At 40.2% G+C, this 19,767-nt stretch overlaps 1 protein-coding gene across 2 annotated transcripts in view; it reads right to left on the bottom strand.

The window, feature by feature from the left end:
• FSHR (follicle stimulating hormone receptor) overlaps positions 1-19,767 on the bottom strand; it is a 160,742-nt gene that overhangs the window by 24,705 nt on the left and 116,270 nt on the right. For both annotated transcript variants that reach the window (XM_011361293.1, XM_011361294.1), the window contains exon 5: positions 849-920. In XM_011361293.1, the coding sequence (XP_011359595.1) occupies positions 849-920 (72 nt within the window). The remainder of the gene's footprint in view (positions 1-848; positions 921-19,767) is intronic.

The raw sequence follows: 19,767 nt of genomic DNA, 5'->3' as shown, positions 1-19,767 counted from the left end.
CCATATAAAACTTCTCCAATCACCTTACTTGGGCCTTTATCTTTCTCTCATCTTACAGCTAATTTTCTTCTTTCTTTTCTCCTTGGGTCACAGAAAAATGTTGTCATTGTTTTTTCTCTTCCTGAACAAAAGGATGGAGAAAGTCTCATTTTTTTCTCTTTGTGTTCCTCATCTTCCCATCAAGAATCCCTTTTGGGTCTGGTTTAACATATAAATGTAGAAGGAGTAAACTGCTTGGAACAATTTGAAAAATTTGGTGAGATTTTCTATCTTTCTTTGTCCCTCCCAATTTTTACCCCTCCTCCTTTCTTAGTTCCTTATGTCCCTTCCCTAACATTTCCTTTTGGGTCTGTCCAGATTCTTATAGTTTTGAAAATAAACTTGTCACTATACATTGCCTTTTTTCCTCTTTCACAATACAGATGTCTTGGCAAAAGGCAAATACATGATGTCATACAATGTATGAATTTGTCAGATTCATTTATGGTTTATTTGTGCCTACGGCATGGTAATTCTAGAGGGACAAGGAGAAGATGGTGGAAGATGGGAGAGTTACAGGGGGAAGGAATACAAGGCATTGAATAGTGAAGAGAGGAGAGACTTCTTGATTTGCTACAAGCTGGCTGTTGACATCTGTCTTCTTGAGGAGCCTGCTGACTTCCTCCAAACTGAGATTAGCTAGCCTTCAGGTGAAACCAAGGACACTTGATGGTGTCTTTCTGTCTCTGCTTACCCAGAGCAACATATTTGAAAGATGTAGACTAAACAATGCATATTACAGGCACAGAGACTGTTGGGCAAGACAGCTGTTGAGTAAAGAGTTGGTAACTCTTCAAGTAAAAACTTACAATAGAACCTTTTGGAGAGATTGAATCTTGCGAACAGTTGGCAAGTGCTTAATACCTGTGTTGGATATTAACCTAGAGAGAGAAAAAATGAGAGTGAGGTAAAAATAAAGCTGGCTATTTTAACAATTGCTAAAGTATAAGCTTTCCAAATTTAAAATACCAATTCTGAGCTATGAAAAAAACCTACCAGAAAATCCCATAATATACCCGAATCATGCTCTTGTTTTCTATTTTAAGGCTCAAACTAAGGTCTGGTAAGCTATTGATTCTTTAGAAAAATGAAACCTTCACTTCAGGAACAAAGGGGCTAGTATGCTTCAATATGCCCCCCCTCCCTTTTTAAGATTGAGAAATTAATATGATCCAGAAGAATTTGCAACTAGATAACAAAGTTTTCCTAAATCATTCTTTGTTTCTAACCTGTTCATACTCTTTGGGGGGAACTGCTCCTTCCCCATTTTAAATGATTCTGTTGAGATTACAACATGAGATCCAAGCCCTTTCAACCCAGAGTATGCATGTGATCTAATGTGGGCCAGACTCTCTCCTAGGAAAAGCTTGGAGTTTAGTTAGTGCTGAGTCCACTGATGCCGTCACCCTTAAGAGATGGTTCATAAATTTCTACAGTTGAAATTTCCAGAGCATTGGATCCTTCCTAAGGTCTGCTTGGCTTGGCCTGGGTTCCCCAGGAAGCAGAGCCCGAGGTGAAGGTTGGCATGTAGGTAGTACATTTGATAACATGAGTTCAGAGAGTTTGCGGCGGGGAGAATGAAACAGAGAGGGACAAAAGATAATACAAGGATGAGTTACTGAGTTAGCCACCACTACTGGTGACTTGTCCTTAATGCTAAGGACTTGATTTAGGACATTTTCAAAAGGGAAATCTCAGAACCGTTGCTCCAAATAGGGGCATTTGTCCAGTGACTACTATTTTCTATTGGTCAAATGTGTCCCCATGGTGTTAACTCTCCACTTCTGCCTTGCACACTTGCGAGTGCCCAGTAAGTTTCTGCCGGACATCTCTTAGAGTGTTACAGAAGAATCCCCAGGATAGGAAATGAATAGTATACAAGGCCAGACTGGGTGCTGTCCAGTTGCACCTGCATTAAACTGGTTGAAATTTGGGTGGAATTGGCTGCCACAGCAGTGGTGAAGAGTGTTTTGAAGTGGCACATGAGAGTTGTCTGACACCCTGTTCTTCAGCATTTCCTCCCTCCTGTGAGTTACTCAGAATCCTTTCAGTACCTCCCTACTCCCATTGACCTTTTCTGTGTGTGGTTTACCTAAGCCAGAGTTGGTCACGATAACTTGCAATTTAAAAACTTTCACTGCTACACTCATCGTTGTGAAGGATTATGTGTCTTTTTGGGCTTCGGATTTTAGAGTTGACTTTGGTGTCTTCTTCTCTGCTTCTATATTCAGAGAGTCAGGGAGTTCTGCCTATGGGTTATCTGTAATGGTTCTCAAGTGTTTAGTTCCTCTCGTTTCCCAGTTATCCACATAGAACACGTATTGGTCAGTTCTTTTGATTATGTTCTTCAACTGCCCTTGAGATGGTCTCCCTTTTTTTTTTTAATTTAGGGTAAGGGGTTTTTAACATGCTTTTTTTTTTTTTGAGGATTTGTTGTATTGCTTATTTTTAAAATTTTACACACAGAAAAATGAACTATGATAGAGATATGAGTTAAGACTGTGTAACCACCAGCACACTAAAGATACAGAACAGTCCCATCACCCTCCACACTACATTGTGTTACCCCTTTGTAGTTAACCTTTCCTTCTACCTCCTATCCATAGCAACTGCTGGTCAGTTTCTGTTCCTATAATTTTGCCTTTTCCAAAGTGTCATATCAGTGCCATCATGTATTATGCAGCTTTTTGAATTTGTCTTTTTTCACACAGTATGATGCATTGAGATTCTTCCATGTTGTGTATATCAGTAGTTCGTTGTTTTTTATTGCTGAGTAATATCCATTGTATGGATGTACCACAGTTTATCCATTCATCAGTTGAGGGACACATAGGTTGTTTGCAGTTTTTGTGATTATAAAAGAAGCCGCTTTAACATTTGTGTATAGTTTGTGCATGTGTGTGTGTGAGAGAGAGAGAGAGAGCGAGAGAGAGATGGGGAGGGGTTGGGAACATTTTTATTTCTCTTGAGTAAGTATCTATGAGTGGGATTCCTGGGTGGTAAATATACATGGTAAATGTATATTTAAATTAGTTGGAAAGTGCGAAACTGTTTTCCTAAGTGGCTGTACCATTTGGTATTCCCACCAGCAATGTATGAGAGTTGCTCTGTATCTTTGGTTATGTTAAAAAATATATTCTTTGAATGTAAAAGTAATGCATATTTATTATGGGACTTATGAAAAATATGAAAACATCTATAGAAGAAAGTAAAAATCATCTCTAGTTTCAATACCCAGAGGTAGCTTCTGTTAACCTTGGAGTTTGAAGTGTCATTCAGAACAAATAGGTTTCATGGTTGTTCTTCATAATCTCTGAGAGTCTGTTCATTGTCAACAGAAACATTGCAGTAACTAAAAACATACTAGCTTGACATGGTTCTGTTCCACATTTATTATTTAATCATATCTATCCTTCTATTTTTGATCTCTTCCTATGTGTCTTTGCAGTATTCCCATAATGAGACGTCAACCCAAGGACCATATTTAATATTCTCTGACAATCTATACCAGGGGTCCCCAACCTCTGTGGTACCAGTCCATGGCCTGTTAGGAACTGGGCCACATAGCAGGGAGTGAGTGGTGGGCAAGTGGGCAAAGCTTCTGTATTTGCAGCCGCTCCCCGGCACTAGCATCATGGTCTCAGCTCCACCTCAGATCCTCAGGCATTAGATTCTCATAGGAGCACTGGTCCTTGGTGCCAAAATGGTTGGGGACCGCTGATCTATAAAGCTGTGTGCAGATTTGGAATGCAGTATGTGTTCATAAAATATTGGGTAATTGGTTGATGTTTCTAAAACGTTTCTAAATGTTTCTGAAACATTTACTTCTTTCACCAAAATGTATTAAATCTCTTATTTTGTTTATTTATATAACAGTTAAGTATTACTGCTACTTGGAGTAATCTTAAACAGAGACAGGGGTGTCTGGAGGCCAGGAATAAGGTGAACCAGCATGCCAACTCTGGCATAAATTAGGCCATTTCCTATCTCTAGACTGGAAAGGATGCGGAGTGGGTGAATATCAAAGTACACATTGTATCAGACACCTCTGTGCCCTACCTCACATCCTGTTGGTTCATCTTTTCCTCTAGCTGTTACCGTCTTTTACTCTAGTAACCAGCTACATACAGATTTAACTTGGCAGACACTGACCGCAGCTATTCTAGTGTCTCTCATTTTCTGTTCTGGACTTCTGTGCCACCTGTGAGTGAGACACTGATAGGAATCTGCTCACCCATTCTAAGGCATGTGCAAGTCGAGAAGTGCAAAGACGTTAGCACTCCATAGGGCAACTCTTGACTGAACTCTTCTCTTTTATTTCCCAAGTGAATGGTTCTGAATATATTCTAAATGACACCTTAAAGGGCCTCCAGCATGACTGAGCTCTAATTTCCTGATGATCAACTGGTAATATATTCCTGAGTTGGTTCTTTATCTTTCTATGTTCTCTTTTGCTTAGTCATCTAATTTCTTTCCTTGGATTTGGGTGTAAAAATGAACTACTTGTATTAAGTCCTCGCTCAGGAGGACCTATGCTAAGACAAATACCGAATTTCATATTTTGCATGGATTCACTGATAGTTGCTGTCTCTGTTTACCCCAAATTTGTCTCCCGTTTCAGCCAAGTCCTGTTTCTTTTCCTTCATTTATAGTAAAGTTGTCTGCATATGCCGTCTTCATTTTCTTATATTCCATTCATCGAACCTGCTCCAATTTGTTTTTATCCTACACCTCTCCACCGAAACTACTTTTGTCATGTTCTTGAGTCATCAACCCACAACCAATATATCTGATGAACAATTTAAATTCTCATATTTTAGACCTTTTAGGAGAATTCGGTACTCTTTGCCAGTCTCTCTCTTCTATTAGTTTCTGTGGTATTACACTCTTCTGTTATTTCTCCTCTTTCTCTGTTGCTCCTTTTGTTGTTGTTGACTCCCCCTCCTCTATATGTGTTCTGAACCTTTTGCCTTTTTTCTCTTTAATCTTACTAGGAAGATGTCATTTCCTGTGGCTTTACGTACTGTCGACATATGGTGACAATGCCTAGATTCGTACTTAACTCCTGACCTTTCTGCTCTGCCTCTAATTAAAGTTTACTGCACGTATCCTTCTGACTGTTTTATTAATATAACAATCTAAACTTGTTCCCCCATCACTTTCAATAAACTGCTCCTCCTTAGTTCTTCCTCATAAATAGCACTCCTGTCTATCAATTGTTTGTTAGAAATGTGACAGTTAAACTTGACTTCTTCGCCTTCATTCACCAACATCCAATCCATCTCCAAAGTCCTTTTAACTTCTACTTCCCAAATATTTCTTGATTCCACACAATTTCTTCCATCTCTACTGACACCACGCTAGAACAAGCAACCGTTATCTTTTCTCTAGATTTCTATGGTGGTCTCTTGCTTTCCACACATTTAAGCTTCTTTTCTAATCCATTTTCTACATAGCACACAGAATTCTTTAAAAAAAAAAAAAAAAAAAGTAAGTCAGATTGCTTTACTTTTCTGCTTTTTTTTTTTTTTTAGTTCTTTCCCATAGTAAAATTTATACTCCTTACTGCCTACTCTTGCCCCATCATCTCATGCCGTTCTCCTAATACACTTCAGCACCAGTGGCTTTCTCTCAGTTCCTCAGATGTACTCGGTTCTTGCTTGCCTTTAGGCATTTGCACATGCTCTGTCTGGAAGGCTCACCATGCACTCCTCACTTGGCCAACCTCAATTTAAACTTCAGGGTTTGGCTGCAAATATAATTTCTTCAGAGAAGAGCTGCCTGACTGCCAATCTAAATTAAGCCCCCTGATTTATTCCCAATATAATCATGTTCTTTTTAGCACTTTTCATTTTTAGCACTCATTAAATTCTGAACGATATATAAATTTGTGTTTGTTGGTTTGTTTGTTTGTTTATTTATTTATTTATTTATTTAGTGTCTGTCTCTTCAACCAGACTGTGAGTGGCATGAGGGCATAAATCATATTTTTCCTGAAAATGCAATGTTGGCACAGTAGTTGGCACACATGATGTGCTCGATGTTTATCAGGCCAGGCAATGTGCCAAGTGCTATGTACGTATGTTCATCACACCTAAGAATTTATATAATTGGAGAGAAGCATTTCTGATTGTCAATGAGAAAGGTACAAATGCACTATTTAATATCAATAGCATGAGCTTCCAAAGCCACTGTACCTATAGGGTATCTATAAATGTTTATATATGCACACTGAAATCTTTGGTCTTTCTAGAAAAGAAAACACACAGAAAACATGGCTAAAATTATTCCAGTAGTACTGAGTTAAAGACACTTAAAAAGATCTAGTGACCATTTAGTAAGATAGATTACTGATGATAACTCTGTACCTGAGACTCTTATAACCCCAAGATAACTCAGGAAATGGAGTTCGGATGAACACTTAGTTTTCAATTCACTTTTCCCCTTTGATCAATAAATTCATGTCTGATGGAGGGTGGAAGTGGGTAATCAGCTAGGAGCTCTATGTCTCAATGGATTTGCTTTAGTCAACTGCCTGCTGCAAAATTATTTTGATTCACTCAAATGTGGTTTATCTTCAGAAATAGGTAGAGGCCTGAGGGTGAAATGTCAGCAAATATTAGTTATGCAAATAGATCTCCTGTAGAAAGGTAACTGACTCACAGTTCTCTCCTCTCAACAGCCAGTTGCACATTCTGAGCTGGTGTTAACACCTTTCATGCCTGACTTTTTGGTTACAATAACGAAAATAGGCACCTCTCCTGTCAGGATGAATTTAGTGAGGGTCCTTCAGTTGCTGGGAACTGGTCCCACTATGTCCTGCTACCTAACAAGATAGTACACTTGCCTTTCATGAACGGGTGACCCCACGTCTAAAGCTCATTGTTCTAAACATCACTAATACTTTCATTAATCTTCAGGAGTGCTGGTGGGTTGTTTTTTCTTAAATTAACAGTGTGTATGTTTACTTGTGTTGCATGGACTATATGCCTTTCTTCATATAATCTCCATTCCATCCAAGAGAGGATGCCAAAGACCATGCCCTGTCTCAGGGAGCTTGTAGGTAAATCAAAGAGTTAAGACTAGTACAGATGAAATACTCAGACTGATCTAGTACTAAACTGTATGACTGTGACTAGAATTCAGAAGTCAGAGAAGGGGAAAGCAGTGTGAGTTGGAATTGTCATGGAGGATTTGTAGGAAGTAGAGCAAACCAGATTTCAAAGAGCATAGAGCTTGCTGGCCTGAACTGGAGCAGTGAGAGGGTGTAGCTAGATGACAGGACTGATGTGGGAGGCGGGGCACAGAGGGAGATAGAACTGAAAGGGAAAGAGGAGGCAGTTTCTCAAGAACCTTTAAAACTAGGCAGAGAAGTGTAGACTTGATGGGTAGGTGATTGGAAGCTATTTTTGAATGTTGAAGGGGAAAGTAAGAAGATGTGGGGACTCCCTGGTCAGAGCGGGCCCATGTTTTCACCATCTCCAAACCCTGAGACTTCATATTAGTGGTCAGGACAAACCAGTGGGTGGTTACTGAAAACCTACTGCATAACCACTGGACTGGGAAAATTTAGGAAGTATAAAATGTTCCTCTCCATCACATATGTTAACCAAGAATGTAATTATCTCTATTGTACCCCAAATCTACCATGTCAGGGAATGATCAGATCTGAGACTGTGCAAACCAGCTCTCTTTTAAGTTTGTGAAGTGAGGCAGAACCGTAGTTAATGTCATGGCCTGGATGGCTTGTTGAGATGCTTTAGGCAAATTTGATTTAGGATGGGGATGCTGCCCATTGTGTGTCCAGAGCAGGGAGTCTATCATTTTTGCCAAAATACATTTTCTAGAAGCCAAGGCTGAGGATTTGAACTTGAACTCTTTTTCTACCTTATAATTGATTTCCCATGGTATAGGATTTGTTTGTACCTAATGTCTTTTTCTTTCTTTTAAAAAATTTTTATATTTTTAATTACATTTTCTAGTCCCCTAGATAAAATGAACTCCTTCTTACTGACCACTCTGGGAGAACTTAGTTATCCAGTGATGAATAACAAGAAGAATAGACTATGCTTAATTAATTTATGAAAAGACTCCTTACCTTTTGAGGTTCAGTTTTATCGAGATTTCTATTAACTACAGATCCTTATTGAGTGGGAATTTATATCTCTGCATATACCATTATAAAAGATGCTAACATGTACTTTCTGAATCATTAAAGAGTTGGTTAGGTGTAGAATCACACAGTCTTGGAGTTAGATGGGAATGTGTGTAAGAAGCTGTGGTACAATGATAAGGGCTTTAGACTTAAGATTAGGGACTTTGAATCTGAGTGCCTTCTCTCTCACTAGCTGGTTGATACTGGGCAGTTCACTTATCTTTTCAGAGCCTCAGTTTCTCTTTTGGTGAAATGATTCTGTGTAAGGAATTACATGAGACAGTAGGAGAGCCTGGTTTCCTGCCTCGTCAGTCTCATGCCTTCACAACTGTAACTATTAATTCATATTCAGCTCAAACTTGCCTCAGTCTCCATGGAAACCAGACTCCTTAGCAATCAGGGGGAATTTAATGAGCCCAAGGGCAGGATTTTGAAGAGCTCAGCCGTATTAGCATGTCTGCAGATTCTGTTTTGACCTATTATTCTGGTTTAACAACTGGGCTCTGGTCCTATTCTCGGGGCATGCAATATAGCTTCCAAACCAGCAGCTCTGGTTTTGGTTCAAGTCCTGGCTCTACCACTTTTTAAGATGTATGGCCTAAAGAGGTATGGCCTTAAAGGATATAGGACTCAGATCCTTATCTCCCAGGGAAATGATAAGATTTACCTTGCAAGAAACCTTAGCACCCATATTCAAGGCCTGTTACTGGTCATGCTCCAGCCTTATATTCTGTCTGTTAAAATTGAGACCCTGCCTGATATCCCTGTTCCCCTAGGACCATGTCTTGCCTTCCCCACTTGGGTATGTTATTCCCCTGTCCAGTTCCCTGTTGCCTCTGTGGGGCCTCCATGATACCTGAATGAACTGGCCTGTTATCTACTGCCCAAGGCTCCTTATGCCCTATTAGAACCACTGGAAGCTACATCTACACGTCCCAGGTTCATCCTGCACCCTTTCTCTAATTTCTTTCTGCATTTTCTGATAAACTTGTCTGGATCAACCTTCTTGCCAGTCTTGATTCTGCTTAGTCTTTGGGTCTTGATTGTATTACCACATAGAGGTTTGTTGGTCATCTCAAGGGGAATTTCTACAGAGAATTGACCAAGTTGATGATGATTTACACATTTTTTTTTTTTTACAAAAATATAAGTGATCCAAATCTGTTGACTTTTTCTGTGATGACAAATGGCTGTCAAATAACGCTGTAAAGCAGATATTTTCGAATTAGACACATGTGATTTGTCTCTTTAAGAGAAAGGTGATGTAATAATAATGAGGAAGAATAAAACAGCATTTGAAAAAATCTGTGCTGTAGAGAGCATTTGGAAAACATGGATGGAAATGGTTAATTTATTGCTGAAAATGATACATGTCATCATTTGTACAAATTCTCATATTTCATGTTTTGAAAACAAGGAAATACTACTTTCTAACTCATTTAAGTTGTTGTATTGAGTTTTGAATACTTTCATTAGAGATATAAAAATGCAGCATCTTATATGTTGTTGGTAAGAACAGCTGATTGATCCTAGGAAAGGAAATATACCGGCTAAATTTTATAAAAATATTTGCATAAAATATAGAACTGAACACCAAGTATGATGACTCAAGGAGTGCAGCTAAAAAGCTTGTCTTCCATTGGATCTTCGTAATTCAGTGAAGTTTTGTCCTCAGCTTTGACAGCCACTGAACTCTAGTATTGTTATTGCCCGTAAATTGCCTTTCTCAGTGTTAAACTGAGGATTGAAAAATAATGAAGCCCATCCTATGATATTGCTTTCTCTAGAATACTGTTATTATATTTAGTGAGAGCAAAATTGGCTTTTTGTGCCATATAAAAGTAAAAGCATATTATTTAATTCATTTTTATTTTATGCTTTAAAATATTATTTTTATGTATATTTTGTAATGTACAAATTAGTACGTTGTATATATATCTACCTTATAAATAAATACATTTATTTTTCGACATATGCTCTTTTTTCTTTTTTTTTTTGCTGATGGGGTGAGGAGTCAAGACCATATTATCTAACACATAGGGTTTTTGCTTAGGAAGAGAAGCCTGAGATTCTGAAGGGCTGCCAGGTGGAAATGGCAATAGATTTGTGCTGTGCTGCTCTGGAAAGGAGCTATGAGATTAATAATAATAATGGTCAACATTTATTGAACACTTCCTGTGCACCAGGCACCCCACCAAGCACTTAACATTGATTATTTTATTTATTCCTCTCCTCTACCTTAGGAGACAGGTATATTACTGTCTCATATCAGAGTGGAGGGGGCTCAGCTGTGAGAGGTCCCGTAACTTTCACAAAGCCACACCTAAGGAGGGAAGAACTAGAGTTTGAATTCGCACCTTTCTGACTCTAAAGTTTATGCTCTTGCCATAATGACTGACTCTCATTCATTATGAAAGTTTCCCAACAGGGGAATGGAATGTAACCATAAGCGCTTGGTTCCCTACCTCTGGAAATGTGTCTAACTATGTGGAAGGGTTTCTTCATGCAGGGTGTGATAGTGTGATTTATAATAAGAAATATATATTTGGTCTTTGTCCCCCTTCCTGGCATGGAACTTCTAGGTTAGTGAACATGTGAAGATTTGGGGAGAGTGTTCGGCTTGGTGAGCGCATGGAAGCTCTGAACCCTTTCCCCATACCTTGCCCTACGCATCTCTTCCTTCTGGCTGTTTCTGAATTATATCCTTTTATAATAAGTCAGGAATCTAGTAAGCAAAATGTTTTTCTGAGTTCTGCGAGTCGCACTAGCAAATTAACTGAACCCAAGGAGGGGTCATTGGAACCTCCAATCTATAGCCAATCAGTCAGAAACACAGTTGAGAACTTGGACTTGTGATTGGTGTCTTAAGGGGGAGCAGTCTGGTAGGACTGAGCCCTTACTTTGTGGGATCTGACGTTATCTCCAGGTACAGAGTATCAGAATTGAGTTGAACTGTAGGACACCAGCTGGTATCTGAGAATTGCTTGAAAACCCACACATTGGAATTGGGTGCAGAATTGGAGGTGGGGGTCAAACTCTGTGATCTCTAAGATGCCCTTAAACTTAGAAACTCTGAGCATTTCTCTAGCAACACTAATTCCAGATGATATAAATGCTTCATTTACAAATGAAAGGCTACAATGTCAAGTAAGTTTGAGAAATGCTAAATTAATAAGATAAAGCAGTTCTTTCCTCCAAGATTCTCAGAACCTTTACCATGATATTATTCATTGTAAATGTTGAAGAGACGAAAATAGTATGCTGCCTTTCCCTAAACATCGACTTTGGGCTTTTCCTTTATTGTAAAGTATCTCCTGAATTTAATGTTTCCTAGTTCAACCTTGGAAGCCCTCTAGGAGCTAAAATATTTAGTCCGCTTTACACTAGTTTTCTGAAAATGCTGTTACTATTTAAGACACCGTTGGCAAACACTCTCTTAGGCAGAGTATTCTGTTAGCACCCTCCATATTCCCCTACCACAATATATATCAGAAAGTTTACTGTACAGAAAATCAGAACCACATTGGTGAAAAGATACACTGTGTCAAGTGAACTTTGGTTCAATTTCTACTAGTATCTTGATATTAGTAGAAATATCTTACCTCTCCAGGGCATAAACTAAAGGGGGCCATTTTAGGATGGCCCCCTTTAGTTTATGCCCTGGAGAGGTAAGGTAAGAAGCTCCGAATACTACCTTGCAGTTGTACAGAATATATCAGTAACAAGATAAGATTCCTACTCTTAGCCCAACCATTAACCTCTATACATACCATGTTTATGTAAAAAGAGATCATGTGCTTTAAGCAACTCTGAATCAAAAGGGAACTAAACTGAAGAGAAACCTTTGATAAAACAAGCTTGAATGTCAAAGAATAAGTTTGTGATGGGCTACTGTGTAGCTCTCACTATTGTTATTTGTCCTTTCAATTCGGAGCATGCTATAGGATCCCTTAGTGTCTAGGGCAGATCTTAGTGTAATAGGATGTCAGAGTTGGAATTTTCCCCAAGACACCAAGATACGAGAAGTGCTACATTCCAGGTTCCTGGAAACTGATTACACAATTCATAACCTGTCATGCACATTGGGCTATAGAGACCTCGTGAGAAGGATTTCTGGAGACAACTGTGAATTTGTCCTTCTCACCATGGGGAAAGGTAATAGCTGCTTGCTGCTTCACTTAGGTTCAGAGAAAGACTTTAAAAAGACCATGGAGCAAGTTTCACGGCTGTCCTTTCCTGCTTGGGGACCCCAGTGACCAGTGTCTGACTTGGGCCCAAGCGAGAGGCTGGCTAAAATGGCAATAGCCCAGAGGATTGCTGTTTAGAAAATAACCAAAGTCCTAGGAACTAATTTACAGCTCACATTTTCTGACCCAGACTTCTAACAAGAAAAGACTGGAGAATAACCTTGCCTTATATTTGTAAAGCACTTATCACTGACAAAGTTATTTCATATTATCTCATTGGACTTTGCAGTGAGTTTCTAAGATGAACACAATTAGGACTTCCTTCTTATAGATGAGGGAGACAGTGCTCACAGAAAGTGAATACAGTGCTCAAATTTCTAGACTTGACCCAGAAAGAATAATAGTTAATTCTTACCAATTACCGTACCACTTTGGGCACCATTTAAATGTCTTACCTACATTGAAGTCATTTAATCCTGCCTACAACTTATGAAGAAGGTACTGTTATTAGCTCCATTTTGTAGATAAGGAATCTGGGGCTTAGAGACTTTCAGTTAACTTGTCTGCTAGAAGGTGAAAGAAAAACCCAGGCACTCTGGCTCCTGTGCCTCTCAGTGATGTTCTTTCCATTATATAACATTGGCTAATAGGACTTATAAAACCTAAAGATCTCTCCAGGTTAGACTCACTGCTAACAGAGCATTCAAGTGGCAATCTTTTAGGACCTTCCTGGATGCTAATATAAGAATAACTTTAATCCAACTACCAATTTGTGGCAAGCAGTTACTTTTAAATTACATAGGGAAGTCACAAAAGAGTTAATATTTTAAAGAGTTTGCACACCCTTCCCCACAACTCATTTCTAACATTAATTATTTAGGAAACTATTTCCTAGGTACACTTCAACTTAGCCCGAGTAGATAATCACAATTTCCAAATGGCAAACATTAATAAGGTGTCAATGTTGTGCTCAGAAGACGAGGTCCAGTTACTTTGGCTTCATCCACACCCTATATATGTGCCTCTTTATATGTGGTGTGCCAGACAGCGGGATGGACTGGATTGGAGTCTGACATTCCTGGCTTCAATCCTCAGTTCTATCAGCCACATAATTTCTGAGTTTCAAAATCCTCATGCCTTACCCTTTGAGAAGACTGGAAGGTGAGATGAGTTGTATGAATAAAATATCTAGTTTAAGGTCTGCCATATAGTAAAAGTAGATGCTTGGTAAGCATTTTTCCTGTCCTCCTGCCCCAAGATCATTTCTTAATCCCATTTTCAGAGTTTGGGCAATTCAGTCATCTCTGAACCTCGTTTCCTATCTGTAAAATAGAACCAACAGTAAATATCTCACAGGGATTTTTAAAGAGTCCATAAGTAAAGCAAAGTGAAAGTGCTTTCTAAATTATGATTCCTGTTGCCCACTCCAGTGTCGTCCAGCAATGGCCCATACAGTTAGCAGAGCTTGCACATGATTGCCGTTTTGACCTTTCAAAGCATTCCTGCACCCTGTCTCATCTTCTCCCTCCTTTTTCTTCCTTACAACCTTGTAAAGGAAATACGCCATCGTTTTTCTCTCCACTTTACTTGAGCCCCAGAGAAGCTTGGTTACTTGCTTCCAAGTCCTCATAGCAGGACCAGGGCTAGAACCTGGGTGTCTGACTCTCATGTAAAGAGAGCTTTTCCTTGATGTCTTGCCCAGTGAATCTGTGTCCTGGTGGCTCCTGTGGTTTGGCCCTTGTCCAGAGAGACTGTGCTGGGTGAACTTTGTGAGAGAGGCTGCCTAATTTCTTCCTTCATGTGTCTCCCACATATCCCGCTCCCTCTTCCTAGCACTGCTATCTTTAAATCTCAAACTTGTGAGGAAGTAGCTCACCTCCTCTTGAATTAGACATTAGTTGTGGGGTGTTTGCTGTGGGTGAGCTCATGATTAAACTGCAGCAGCACATTTGTGTAATATCTGCTGGAGATGAAAATATTCTTCCTTAGAACATTTGTCACTTTAGTGTTCATACTCCATAACACCCCAGGATAATTCTCTAAAAACAGCAGTTGCTTTCCTTCCACTATGCAAACAGAAAGGTTCAAACCCAGGCCCACATTTTCATTAAGGATCTACTGCGTGTAGACCTTGTGCTCTGTGGGGACTCAAAGATGAATTGAACACAGGCTTTGCTCTGGATTAGTGGTCAGTGGAATAGGGTGGTGACATCTCCTGCCACTTCACTGCTCCCTAGTCTTGAGCCAGTTAGTTGATCTGGATGGCTGAGACGTCCTCTGGACATTCCTCCTGTAGCCATGCTCCTGGAGAAGTCAGCATCTTTCCAGATGGACAAGCCAAGAGTTTGGGAGCAGTGGGGGCATTTGGCTAGAACATGCCTGTTTCCAAATGTCTGTGTTCTTAGTTTGGAGCCTAAGAACACACATTGTGAAGGATAAAGCAGATGAGGTGAATGAAGACACCAAGGGAAAATGGGTCTCTCAACAAATATTAGATTGTGGTGAGAGCCAGGTACACAAGAGGTCTGGATAACAGCCAGGATCTTCTAAAAGAACAACAACAAAAAACCCGAATCGCTGAGCACCTTTTTTGTGCTGTGCACTGGGGATATAGTCATGAAAGAAACCCGGTCCGCATCCTGGAGTGGCACCGAATCTGGTAACTATGGTTTACTTAGGTGATACCCTTCCCCCTCTCACTGTCCTGCCTGTCCTTGTGGCTCACTGCACTGGCCAGCCTCCTCCAGCCCATCTCTGCTTCCAGAAGTTGCCCCCTTCCCTACATAGCTGGAAACAGCTCCTGTGTTAGCTCTAATCTCTCAGAGTGTGGCTTCTCTCAGGGAAAGTTGCAAATCTAAAAGGATCTATAAGGACAAAAATACCGTTTAAACCTCCCAACATTGAGACTGCAGTAATGGAGGAAGAGGCAGCAGCTTATTTTCCTTGGCAGGGTGAAGCTTTGCCTAATGCCTTTTCAGATTCTGCCAGCTAAGATGTCTCTCCTCCTGCCTGTGCCTGAGGCTGCCCCTGCCAGGGATTTGTCCCTCTCAGGCCAGCTCCACTGACTGCTGGGTGCTTGTCTGCCTTAGAAACCTCACCTTCACACTCAGTTCCTCTCAGGCTCATCTGAGACTGGCTGTGCTCATTGGGAGAGACTAAAGTGGCAGGGATGCATCTTATGTCCTTCAGCTCCAGGAACTAAATTTCTACTTTTACTTAAGAGTAATTTACAGCTGGTTTAAGGTTTTTAATGTACGCACAGGATCTCAGCATTTAAAGTCTGTTTGATTCCTGGGGAAGAAGAGCCTGATTGAGGAAATGAACTGGTCTACAAGATGATGTATTTTCCCGTCTTGCAGAGAGGATTTTCCTTCCATACAAGGTCCTTTATGCTGGCTCTGAATATGCTGAACTCAGGACAGGCAGATCTTATTTCACAATTAATAAGGTGAGGATACACGTACCACATAAGGAGGTGTATCCTGTGAACTTATAATTCTAAGACTCAATGAGCGGGTGGAGTAGATGGTTACCTATATGCTATTTAAGTGGATCTTGTAGGGACTTTTCTCTCCCTTTCAGAGCCTTCCATGCCTGGGATCTATCATGAATTCTTGGATTTAGCATTGCCTTTTTTTAGGCTCCTCTTTTAAAATGCAAATTCCCCTGGAAGGAATATCAAGACCTGAACATATTGACATGAATTGATGGATCAAATAATTGTCTCTCTGATGGAAAAGACCGGGCTTCTTGCAGGAGAAAGCACACTGACTAGATTAGGGGAACATGAGGAGAGATTGGTGGCACAAAATCATCATCATCTTTAAGATCAGGCCCTTAGACAAGAAGAGATCCTTCTCCTCCCGGAGCTAACATGCTCAGGTGAAAATCTCATCCTGAGCATCAGTGTTTCAGAAGGAAAACCTGTCCACATAGTCTTAGAGTTGACAATGGCAGGTTAAGTTGGCTGTGCTAGATAGATTACTGATAAAAGAAGCAATTGTATAATTTCCATTGTGCCCAAACATTCTCGTAGTCATGACAACATCCTTAGATACTTACAATACTAACTCTTAGGGAGATGGCTGATAATTTTTTCCCAATAATCATAATCCCTGTGTAAGATGACTTCTGGTCCAGACTGAATTCCTGATGAGTGCTTTCTGCAGAGTGATTCTGTATGGGAGGCACTGGGGGAAAGAAGGCTTTGGGGCTACTAGAGGTGAGTGCACAAAAATCACTGCAGTTTCTTGGGTCCATCTCTGACCAAGAGGTGAATTGTATAACAGTGATCATTTTTTGGGACTGTGTCCCCCGTTACCTTTCTACTTCTCTAGGTGCCACCATTACTGTACCTGGATAAGGGCAGCTATCCCTTAGCAGGACACCCTTGCTGGTCAATCTACAGTCCCTGCTGGTCAATCTACAGTCCAGGTCATTGTTATGTCCCCCTTCTGCTCAGGCCTAAACTCCCCTGCCTTAGCCTTAATTATTTCTTTTCCAATCTTATCAAACTCAACCCATCCAAATATAGTCAAAGTTTTTTCTTTCCAGTATATCTTTTTTTTTTTTTTGATTAGGACTCAGTTTCTCCCCATCCTGTGCTTACTCCACTATAGTCCTTTCACATTCTTTACATTTACTCACCTCTTTCTTTCACAAAAAATTTCTTCTTTCTTTCTTTTCAAATTTTATCATCTTTCAAATTTCAGCTAAGCTTTTCATGACGAATCCAGCCCAAGGCATTGGGTCACTCCTTTCATCTATGACCAGTGCCACACAACTCTACAGACGTGTTATTATTTTGGGGGGTTAATGGCTGATAGTCTTTTCTCCCCAAAGACTGAGCTCCTTGAGGTGAGTAAGAGCTGTCTACAGATATCTCCTGTTTATCCCACAAGGCCCTCCATCCTTTGTTAACCACTCTTTCTAAAACATCACTCTCTGCTTTCTTTGCTTTATTTTTCTTTATACCACTGTCACCACCTGACATTATCTAACATTGTTTGTCTCCTCAACTAGAGTGTAAGCTCCAAGAGGGCAGAGGCTTCATCTGTCTTGTCATCTTTTGTACACCTAATGGCCACAGCAAAGCCCAGGATTACCTCAGTAGATAATTGTTGAATGATTGAATGAACGAATGAGTTTGTATTCATTGTCCAGTTAACAGCCAAAATGATGGTGAAATGGGGAGGCACCAGTCCTTTCCACCATGTACGTAGCTGCCATAACATCTAAAAATGAGCTCTACTATGTATCTTTTCCCAGCTACCATAGAAAGCCAAACGTTGGTGAATACCTAAAGTATCAGAGTAATACAGTCTGTAGGGACACTGCAACTTTCTGTCAGAAGAGTCCTGTAACCAGAGACTACGGCCAAGGCCAAGTTACTTCTATAAACTGCATGTACTTTTACTGCCCTGCCTACTCCTTGGATTGCTGTAAGACTCCAATGCAATGAAGTATGATAGAAAGCATTAAATTGTGAATCAACATAAAAGTAGGAAGTATTAGCCAACCAGCTGGCGGTGTGAAGAACTGAAATCAATTTTGATGATGATGGCAAGGGAGATTATGGACCACTGGTGTTGAAAATAAACATTAAAGGGAGCCCTCCATTAGAACTCTGTAGGATGACATACTTTTGTTCATTGGAATAACCTTTCTGGATGTGTCAGGAGTTCAGTAAGAAGGATGCCTTTGTTCTTAGAGAAATACAAATGATGTATTTCCATGTTTGAATGCTGATCAGTGTTTTCTGTCCAAAAGAAAACCTTCGAAACCTCAGAAATATTGGAAGGGGAAGGAGATATCACAATCACCACCACCACCACTACCATCATCATTATCAAATTAATCCTTAAAACATTTTTAAAAAGTAGATATTTTTCTTTTAAGCAGAGGAGAGAACTGAGTTACAAAGAGATGAAGTCCTTTACATGGGCTCCCTTAGCTAGTAAATCACAGGGACAGGAATTTAATAAGAATTGCTAATATTTATTAAGCATTTTCTAAATGTCAGTCATTCTTCTAAGTACTTCTTTTAATGCAATTCAAGAATGCAGGCAATGTTATTCCTAGTTTGCAGAAAGAAAAAAATGAGACTTAGAGAAATTAAGCCAGTTACCCAAGGACACAAAACTAAACCGGGCACGGGCTGACACCTGCACCCAGACGGGTGGCACTGGAACCTATGTGCTTCTCTGCTACTCTTTGCTGCCTTCCGAGTCCCTGCCCTCTGTCCCTTTGCCATGCGGTCTCCAACAAATGCTTTTATAATCAGAGAAGCGACTTTTATTACTCCCACAAACCAAGTGGAAGAGGGGAATGCAGAAAAGAGAGGAATTTAGGGGTGGGAAAGAAATAGCTTGAATTGCTGAGGTAAGTCCCAGTGAAGAATCTCCTGGAATTATCCTCAACTGGAGAAAGCAGATGGCTTGGTTGCCGTTAGCAGGCTTCCTACGGAGGCCTAACAAGCCCAAATGTCAGTGGAAGATGGTTGTCAGTTGGGGGTGGGGCCCATCCAGCTGTGTGAAGGGTTTGCTAAGATAGAATTATGGTTTATTGAGTAGCAAAGAGCAACATCCAGCTGCCTGAGGATTACATTGACAGGCTGCAAAGACAAGAGAATATCGTATAAACCTTATTTATAGGTCGATAGGTAATCTTTCACATACAAAAGGTCAGCTGCAGGAAGGCAGAGTGATGAAGAGAGGAATATTGCTTGCAAATACAATATTGACTTAAAAAAATCCACCCAGATGAATTCTTTGATGTATATTCTTCAAGTCAAAGTACATTTCTTTATTCATGAGTTTTTCCCCTAACCACTTCTTGTTCTTCAGTGAAGTATGAAGGCAGTAATGAAGAACACTGATTTCTAGTTGTCTTTAATTCTGTGCCATCAAATGATCAGCATCAAATGCAGTCAAGGCTGAGAACCTCAGAACAACATTTCTAAGTGTGTGTGTGTGCAGCAATTAGGACGCTCAGGTCAAATAGCAGCTTTCCCCGGCCCCTCGTAATTTCCTGCTTTGGTAGCTGTGATGATAAGCATTTGTCCGGAGTTAAGGAATAAACAACTACTCAGTCCTATGGGTCCCTCTGGATTCCTTCATCCATTTTTTTTCTTTTCATCGAAGCAAGCAGTTAGTCATCCAAAAGAATATCTGAAATCTTTGCCATCCACCTCTGCCTGGCTGTGGATCCTAAAGTTGTTTATGACTGCAACTCAGACACAAATGAGCATGGAAGGAAGCTTAGCTTGGCTTTGTTTTTGTGATATAACCTTTCAGATTAGAGGACTAACTATGAATTTAGGTGTACTACGAATTTAGGGAATCAGTTGCTCTGATTCCCAGGGCCACGGTGTGCCAATACTGGGGC

The sequence above is a fragment of the Pteropus vampyrus genome, unplaced genomic scaffold (genome assembly GCF_000151845.1).
Source record: "Pteropus vampyrus isolate Shadow unplaced genomic scaffold, Pvam_2.0 Scaffold66, whole genome shotgun sequence".
NCBI classification, from domain to species: domain Eukaryota; kingdom Metazoa; phylum Chordata; class Mammalia; order Chiroptera; family Pteropodidae; genus Pteropus; species Pteropus vampyrus.
Note: the sequence above shows the minus strand (reverse complement) of the source record. Positions and strands in the feature narration are given on the sequence as shown.